General features: G+C 39.6%; 1 protein-coding gene across 1 annotated transcript in view; it reads right to left on the bottom strand.

Moving 5' to 3' along the window:
* Window positions 1–3,777: 3,777 nt before the first annotated feature.
* LOC107088602 overlaps window positions 3,778–9,525 on the bottom strand; it is a 16,585-nt gene continuing 10,837 nt past the window's right edge. Inside the window, exons 5-9 of the mRNA XM_015380885.1 lie at window positions 8,428–8,603; window positions 8,141–8,304; window positions 7,866–8,055; window positions 7,583–7,775; window positions 3,778–5,900 (exon numbers count right to left, since the gene is read on the bottom strand). Coding sequence (XP_015236371.1) covers window positions 3,778–5,900; window positions 7,583–7,775; window positions 7,866–8,055; window positions 8,141–8,304; window positions 8,428–8,603 — 2,846 coding nt within the window. The remainder of the gene's footprint in view (window positions 5,901–7,582; window positions 7,776–7,865; window positions 8,056–8,140; window positions 8,305–8,427; window positions 8,604–9,525) is intronic.

The raw sequence follows: 9,525 nt of genomic DNA, 5'->3' as shown, positions 1-9,525 counted from the left end.
GCTAACATTAGCCTATTAGGTATAAAGTAAATGCCCTTCACTTCTTGTCCTTCAATAAAGTCAGCTAGTCCGCATATTCCAGTTTAAGACTGAAGATGTTTTATCGTTATCTCCCTTTTATCTCCTTTACCCAGGGCTAATCCTTATCTCATATATGGAAATCAAGCGGAACACTATGGCGATAGCCGTACTTATTGCCACATTGCCAGACAGTGTCCTGTCTGGCAATGTGGCAAAAATAAAGATAATATAAAACAACAGTTACTAGAGCGCATGATGAAAAGAAAATTATTAATACCTTTTAAGAGCTGCTGATGTTCTCAATGCTGCATTTCATACCTCTGCTAGGTCTAATGTCTCCAAAGACAATAAATCCTTTCTTTTGTTGCTTAAACCAGAAATCCAACTTATAAATACCCTTCTAGGTTTTAAGTGATTTGTTTTAACTGATTAGTTTCTTTGTTTGCTTGCAGAAGTCTTCAGAGAGACAAACCTTTGTATCTGAGCTAATCTCAGGACAAAACAGCACCAAATATGGACCCTTCTACTGCCCCAACGGGAACTCCAGGATAGAGTCTTGACTCAACCCAAATAAAATCTCCTATGACAAATGGACACGCAGTGGACTTGTCATCAAAGTGTGAAGTAAAACTTGAATTCAGCACTTAGAAAAAAAGAAAAAAAAAAACTTGCAGCAGAAGAAAATCGAATGAGCTTGTATATATTTCCATTATCTCTTAAAAGTATAACAGTGTTTACAAAGTGACGCAGACATCTGTTATTGGCTGTATCACTCACTGTGTCATTGTTCCCATTTCTGCTGAAAACTAGTATATGAATGGAAAGAGGTGATCCTGTGCTGTGAACCACGCTGACTGGTGTACATACTCCCAACATTTGAATAGTTTCCGTCATTACAGACGTTTTTCATACATAGTTTCTTGTTTTTACTGAGCATGGTGTTTATAATCAGCACCAGAAGGTTGTGTAGATCATGTGTAAATTGCTGTAACATAGTTGGTTAAATGGACCATTTAAAGCCAGCCTCTGTGTTTTCTTTTGGACTCAAAGTCGCTGTGTTTCCCTACAGTCAAAACCAAAAGAGCACATCATTCAAAACATGATATAAACCAAATATTACTTCAGTTGTGTTTCCCTCTATTGACCCTTAAATCAATTATACAAATTAAAGACCTGATTTATGTTGCTTAAATAAAGATAAACAAGAGAGCAACCCCTTAAACTTTTCTTTCCTCTTTTAATAAGGCTCTAAATGTGAATAAATGTTAAAATTAAATAACCTCCGTTGTTTTCTTGAAGAAATTTGAAGTTTTTCTGCCCTAAAATGACAAAATGTTAAACATTTTTCTGTAAAAAAAAAAACAACAAAGTACCGTTTGTATGATTCCAGCTTTGTTTCCTGGCACATGTCTGTTGATAATCCAAGCAGTGTGTGAGAGTGTGTGAGGTGTTAATAAGACCGCAGAATGGCTGACTGGTTTGCATGGTCTCTTTAATCATCTCTATTTCTCTGTGCTCAGAGACTATTTAAGAATCTGTAACTGTTGCCGGGTTGGCTGTGTTATCATGTTTTGTTTTTGTTTTTTTAAATCAAACTGAGGTTTGTTTTTGTGTTTATGATAATGGAAAGAGGCATATCTCTGTTGCTCTGTATCTCTTTGTATTCATGTGTTTTTTTTTTTGGCAGATAAAAGGACTCTGGGCATCAACCATGAAGATTTTCTTATTTTTAGATTCTAATAATGTGTTTGAAAATAAAGTAAGTGCTGCGCTGATGTGCAGTCATAACTTCAAATGTGTTAATGTCGTTTATCGTTGAAGAGTTGGCAGTAGCTTTATCTGACTGCGGCTGGATATTTGTACCTAACCTTACAACAGCTGCGCACATCACAGATCCTTAGCCACGTTTTATTCCTCTTATTAAGGAACTAAAGATAGCAACGATAAAGATAAGATTGACAATATATGTGGACTATTATATAATTATTTTTTCCCCATAGAGAAAACTTTACCTTTAATAGTGTGAACAATCTTTGCAATAATTCATAACGGTTATGAAACATTTGCACTGCACATATGAAAAAGGGTTTTATACTCCACTCCTCATTAAGAAAATAGTTATTTTAAAGTTACTTTAAATCCATAATGTTCCACCATTTTTGCTGAAACTCTATACTTTTAATTATTGGACCATTACAAAAAAATCAATAGCCCATATTATGCAGCTCTTAAGTGTAAACTACAGATCTTTAACGTCAAATATGGTTTACCAGTTCTTAAAATGGGCTTAATGGGAGTAATATACGTTAAAATATGCTATTTCTTTTGGGTTTAATAGGAATCTTGAATCAAATGACTTAAGTGTCGTAAGCTAGCAGGGGTGTAAAGCCATGTTTTCTTAGAACAAAGGGAAAAGAAACCTCCCTCAGTCCGGTCATATATTTCATTCTTTCAGGGCCCACGCTGATTATTGATTGACCTACTGGCATCAGGGGCAAAGGAACAAATCTGAAGCATCCAAAACAGCTTGAGTAAAACTGAAATGACATCAAGTTTGATTATTTTTCTTCAACTTATTTTTCAACAACTTTTCCTGTTTCTTGTATTACAATGTTTAATACTAATAAGAATACCAAGTAATAATAATTTAAAACTTTATTAAACCCACATGCTCCCAAAGGGGATGCATTTAACCCATCCCCTTTGGGAGCAGTGGGCTGCCACCGTGCGGCGCCTGGGGAGCTGTGTGGGTGTAGAGTCAACTCATTTAAATATTTTAATATTTAGTTAAAAACAAGAGTTAATACATACTAGTATTGAAATTAAAAGTCCAATCATAAATAAATAAATAACTTTTAGTAAATTTATGTTGTTTGTGTACGTTGGTTAAAAAGCTCATTAAAATGTAAGGTGGAACCTGTTTTTTGTTCCCCATGTCACGTTGTTGCCCATGGGAAAGATTGATTAACCTGTTTCTTCACCCGTTTCTTCAAGAAGTTTCACCAGAAAGCTTTAAGACTGGTTTTCTGAGAAAAGCTGTATAAGTTATCTTTATTCCTCTGGAGTTTATGCGGCCAATGAGGTACGACTTTGTTTTACTTGGACGCTTTTTTGTAAACCTTTATATTTGTTTTGAGCTAATTTGGGTTTCTGTTTCCCTTCTTAGTTCTGAAGGCATTTTTTTGGGCTTTATAAGATGTGTCCACAACAAATGGCTATTAAAACCAAAAGAGCGACGTTGAGCCTTGATTAAAAACATAAGCAATGAGATGTAGAAACTTGTGTCCTTTCAGCTTAACCTACCCAATTATGTCACAGCTTAGAGTGATGCAACATGGCGGCGACCTTGCCAAAAAAATTATAAATTTTTCTTTTCCGTTTATATTTTTCATGTGTGTAATATCATTATTAATAATAGTAGACAGAATCTTGGAATTCTGTTAGTTTGTATAACTGTTTCCACTTTAAATGTTCTCCCTCTCATAAGCCCAAGTAAAGCAAGATATCCAAATTATTTAGATTTTTATTTTAATGTTTCGTTCACCTGAAAACTGAAAGAAGGTAATTTTGCTCTTGCAGATAAGCAGTTATATGAAGTCATTAACTGCAGTTAAAATGACAACATGTGTTCTCTAATACATAACTGCAAACCTCTGACACACCATTTTTTTTTTACTGTTATAAAGTATAGAGGCATCAATATAAACAAAAAATTAAAATAAGGTTTAAATAAAATAAAAAATAAGGTGTGAACTGTTAGCGAATTTTCCTCTCCAGTGCTGTTGGTGGTCGGTTTGATGTCTTTTCTGGGAGAACCAGCCTCAGCCTCCTCCTGGGCGAGGAACCTCCTTCTTCTGACAGGTACTCCTGCTGCAAGAGAGCAGCTCCTCCATCAGCTGGGGAGGATTCATTTAGTTGGGTCAGATTAGAGGCTGAGATGTCCATCACAGACTCTCTTGCTGCCTTTATACTTTCCCCTGACGCTCCAACTCCAGGTCCCTCAGTGTGAGCCTCCCCTCTCTCAGACGCCATATTAATCGTAGACATGCTCTCTACTCTAGTTTCTGGTTCAGGAACCTGAGGGGTATCTCCAGACATCTGGTCATGTCCCTGTTCAGGAAGGCTGTCTTTGGTGGACGCAGCTTTTGATTCAGTGGTCGACTGAAATCTTCCCTTCCCAGAATGAATATCTGGATCCAGTGTTAGATCAAGCTTTAGTGCAGCTACAGGTGCAGAACTGTCCACCTGCATCTGGCTTTGATCCAAAGGAGCTGGATTATTGTCAGGGTTTGCTAAACTCAGAGCTTGATCTTCAGATTTTGAGTTTAGAGGTGGAGCAGGGTGAATTCCACCCTCATGCAAACGATCGGCCTGTGTTGTTTTAGCTAGAAGAACATGATTCCCTCCTGCAGGGTTCTTGAGCCTCTCTGTTGCACTGCTTGATGCTATGTTGAGCCCACTGAATGTTATGCCAGCAGCAATAGGATTAGTCAGACCAGCAGGGAGCAGTGGATTGGATCCCGAGGCCATAGTGTTCAGTAAAGCCTTCCCTGCTTGAAGAGGAAGGCTGCTGCCGGTTAGCAGTGAGCCAGCTGAGCCCAGCAAGGAGAGGCCTGTAATACGGTCCCTGTCAGCAGTATTGAAGGAGAAGGGATGCTGAGCACCACCCAAAGTAAGTCCAGCTGTCTGATACTGGAGAGGTTGCAGGTTTAGTGCCTGTGCAGAAACAGTGGTGCTATCAGTTGGCTGGGAGCTGTCTGGGTGTCTGTCCTTTTCCTGATCAGCTTCTAAAAGTTGATCCTTTTCTGATGAACTGCTTTTGTGTCCTCCTTCGTTTGTCCCCTCTGCCTTTTGGGAAGATTTCCTCCTCCTCTCTCTGCTGCCCCTTCTTTTTTCCCTAGATTTCTCTTCTCCTTCCTCCTCTTCTTCTTTTCTATGATGCCTTCTTTCTTTGTTCCTTTTGGAGGTTCTGTTCTCAGAGTGGCTCTGCTCATTTTTCTTCCTGGGATGGACTTTGCTTTTTTTTAGAGGGTTTAAGTTCAGTTTGACCTTCATGGAGCGACTGGACTGGACTTTGTGTCTCCTGTCTCTGTTTTTTCCATCGTCTCTGGGATTTGCTGCCACTTCCTCCTCCAGGCTTTCCTTGCCTTGATTGGTTCTCAGACTCCTCAGGTCAAACTTTACACGTCTTGTTTTTCGTTTTAGCTCCGCGTTCTTCATCTTTTCAGATAGCTCTCTCCTGAACCTCCTGCTCACAGAGTCTGTATGGTTGGAGTGAGCCCTCCTGTAAGTCGTATTTTGCTCAGGTGGTCTGTACGTCCTATGGCAGTTCCTGCAGTGTAAAATCTCGTAACCTATAGTCTGTATATCTTCATCAGTCCTGTAGCTGTCCATGTCACTGTCAGCCTTGTAGGGTTGCAGGTTGTCTGGGGTTTCTGTCAGCAAATGACCCCAGCTGAGATGTTGTTGCTGAATACCTCCTCCATTTCTCTCCTCTTCCACCATCACTCTTGATTTTCTCCTCTCTTGCTCATCCTTTGTCTCAATTCCTCCATTTACCCAAACTCCCTTTCTCATATGGCTTGGCATCTTCCCATTAGTGTTGCGATGGCCTCCGACACTGCCAAAGTTTTCTTCAGCCCTGGACCTAAACTCTTCGCTGTGGTGATCCAACATCATGGACTCTTTGTTCCATAGCTGGCTGCTATTGGCTTCTAATGAAAAATCCCTCCTCCGCTCCCTGCCATCAAGTTGATGAACGTGGTTTGCAACTCTTCTGCCTTCATCCCCTTCCTTCAGCCTTTGACTTTCTTTCTTCTTCATCCTTTTAGATACTTGGTAGCAGATCAAAACTACAAGCAGGGTCAATGCAACTCCTCCTGCAGAGAGACGGGACAGAAATCAATAGCAATTCACATCCAGGATTTCAGGTTAATCCTATATTTGTTAGTGAAGGTGATGATTTAGCTCACTCAAACGTTTTCACAGAGTAGCTAACCATTATTTTTGAAGCAAGGATGACCTTGATAAAAAAAAAAAAATCTTCCAAAAAAATAACACTGACACACATTTCTGTTTAAACAGTGGTACAACAGAGCATCATAGCACAATAATATCTTCCTATATCCAGGTGTTATCTACTTCCTATATTTTCCAATGCTGAGCATTAATTAAGAGTCACTTCTTATTCCTTATAGGGTTGCTATGGGATTAATTCTTTCTGTAGCTCTTGATAAGATGGACAGAGAGTGCCGTAAAGCTGTCTGTTTAAGCAGCTAATTATATATATTTTTTCTTTTCACCTATTCTAATATAGGATGTCTGGATATGCTGATTCATGTCTATGTCTTGCTGGTGGCTTCTGCAGCTGCACCTATTATCAATCGATGCCCATGTTGTTGCTTTGGCAAATACACGTTAAACATTGAATATTTTTATTGGTTTATTTTCCACCAATAAGCCAAAAAATTGGGGTTAACTAAAATTTGAAATCAAACATAAGAAGTCATGCTTTCCTTTTTTAGGCTAAAAATCTTTAACAACAATTGTAACTACACTTGCAAAAGCCCACCAATATTTTTTTTTCGCCATTACCACAAAAAAATGCAACCAAAGTGCCAGCACTGCTACAAATCTTCTTCCCCTTTCCTGATTCCACCTTTGTGAGAAGAACAACTTGTGTCTTAACATCAGTAAGACACTGGTAAGAAATGGTGATCGACTTCAGGAGAAAACACCCACCTCACTCCCCCATAAACATACAGGGGCAAGACATAGAAACTGTGGAGAGTTTCAATTACCTGGGTGTTCACGTCAATAAAAAACTGGACTGGACTCACACTAAACACCGACGCCCTGTATAAGGAGGGCCAGAGCCGCCTCCACCTCCTGAGGAGGCTGAGGTCATTTGGAATGAACAGGCCCCTGCTTAAAACCTTTATGATTCTGTGGAGGCATCAGCCTTCCTCTATGCTGTTGTCAGGATAGAAAAAGACCGAACAAACCAGTGAGAAAGGCCACTTCTGTCCTAGGCAGTGGAGAAAGTGGCTGAGAGAAGGGTGCTTTTCAAGCTTACACCCATCATGGACCAGCTTCCACCCTCTGCACCAGACTGTAGGGGAGCTGAGTAGCTCCTTTAGTGAAATAATTTAACACCCTGTGTGTAAAAAAGAGCGCTACCGCAGTTCATTCATCCCTGCTGCAACCAGACTTTACAATGTGACATTACAATCGCAATAACTTGTGCAATGTAGAAATATAATGTATAATATGCAATTACTATTTGATACCTGTTTTTGCTATATTTGACACCCAGTACAAATAACTATATATATAAATATAAACATCCTTCTATATAAATACCCATGTAACATTCCTAGTGCAATAACCCTGTATAATAATGCTACTACAAAAAAAACCCCTCTATTTACTGTATATATCCCATGCACCTTCTTTTTCTCCTTAATGAGTACATTTCTCCACTGTGAGATCAATCAATCAATCAATCAATCAATCAATCAATCAATCAATCAATCAATCAGTCAGTAATATATTTGCTGACCTAGGAAGCAGATGACTGCAGTGATAGCCAGGTCCCGGGCGTACCGCTTAGGCGTCACGCTGCCTCTTGCCTCCAGCTGCACAGTGATGTTCTGATTGGACGGGATGCAGTTGGCTTCAGTCAGCTCCAGCACCGTAGTCACAGCCGGATTGTCTGCACTCACACACACCATCCGACGGCCATTGTAGAGTGTCTGAGGACAAAGACATCAATAGAGATTAGGTCTTACGATACCCGTGGTCTGTGATGTTTTTTTGTATGTATGGATAGGGGGAACTTGGACCTTGTCTGGTTCCTGAATGAAGTTTGACAGGACGGCGGCCAGCTCTAACAGCTCACATGTGCAGTTCCAAGAATTGAGGTCCAGGTTGAGGTTTGACAGCCACACAAGGTAGGAGAAAGCCTCAGGAGGTACAGAACTCAGACGGTTTCTGGAGAGATCCAGATTCCTCAAGCTAACCAGACCTCGGAAGCTAAGAGGACAAGAAACGAATGTGTTTAAAATATGAATTAAACTCATCTCTACCAAAGAGAAAAAATGTGGTGTTATTGCCTTACCTGTTTCTGTTCAGAAAATCAATCAAATTATCTGAAAGATCCAGAGTTTCCAGACTTCTGAAGTCGTTCAGAGGAAAGGATCCGGGATCCAACCTGGTGAGCAGGTTTCCCTCCAGCTTCAGGCTGAGCAGAGCCTTTGTGCCTGTAAACCAACCAGCCTGTATCTGCACACCAACACAGAGGGGGGGAATTATTTATTCAATAATTCAGCTCAGTAATGTGTTATTAAAGCCAAACACAATGCAGTCTTCACTTTCAGTCACCATTAAATAAAATATTTATTTCACCATGTTGATATGGTTGTGGCCCAGTGCAAGAACTTCTAGCTGGCTGAGGTTGGTCAGAGCTCCAGCCTGGAGAGCCTGGCTGGTCAGGAGATTGTGGTCCAACAGTAAAGTGTGGAGGAAAGGGAGGTTTCTGAAGACATCTTCACTAAGCTCTGAGATTTGGTTGTTACTTAGACCTGAACACACACGCACACACAAAACATGCAGATCGGAAGGTTAGTACATCCTGGACATTGTCTAAGTGTCATTTTTTTATTATGTGTCAATCATAATAATGAAATGTTTTGATATTTGATGAGATGGTTCAACACAAGGTAGGGAAAATGATAATGTCCATTCATCTTTGCCATATAGCTCACAATAGATTTGACAGAAACTATCAATAAACTTAAAAAGATTCTTGATTCACCTAATTTCTAGAGTTTTGTTAGGCCATGTTAACTGTTTGCACCTGTGGCATTGTTTTTGGTGTCTTAAACATCTCCAGGCGAAAGTATTCAGTCCCCTTGAGCTTTTCATACTTTTGCCACATTTAGGTTTCAAGCATAAAGATATAAAATCGTGTTCTTTTGTGAAGAATCAACAGCAAGTGGGACACAATCATGAACAGGATTTAAATTTATTGGGTATTATAAACTTTCTTAACAAATAAAAAAACTGAAAATTGGTTGTGCATTATTATTCAGCCCCTTTGAGTTAATACTTTTGCTGTGATTACAGCTAGAATATGTCTATCAGATCTGCACATCGAGAGAATGAAATTTTTGCCCATTCTTCTTTGCAAACAGCTGGAGCTCAGTGAGGCTGGATGGAGAGCGTTTGTAAATAGCAGTTTTCAGTTAATCCCACAGATTCTAGATCAGATTTAGGTTTGTCTTTCTAACACCTGGGTATCTTTACTTATGAACCATTCCATTGTAGATTTTGCTTTATGTTTTAGATCACTGTCCTGTTGGAAGATAAATCTCCGTCCCAGTCTCAGGTCTTCTACAAACTCCAACAGGTTTTCTTCAGGGATTCTTCTGTATTTTGCTCTATTCACCTTCCCATCCATTTTAACCATATTCCATGTCCCTGATGAAGAAAAGCAGGACCAAA

The sequence above is a fragment of the Cyprinodon variegatus genome, unplaced genomic scaffold, assembly GCF_000732505.1.
Source record: "Cyprinodon variegatus isolate N-32 unplaced genomic scaffold, C_variegatus-1.0 Scaffold224, whole genome shotgun sequence".
Taxonomy (NCBI): domain Eukaryota; kingdom Metazoa; phylum Chordata; class Actinopteri; order Cyprinodontiformes; family Cyprinodontidae; genus Cyprinodon; species Cyprinodon variegatus.
This window is presented reverse-complemented; position numbering and strand designations above follow the sequence as displayed.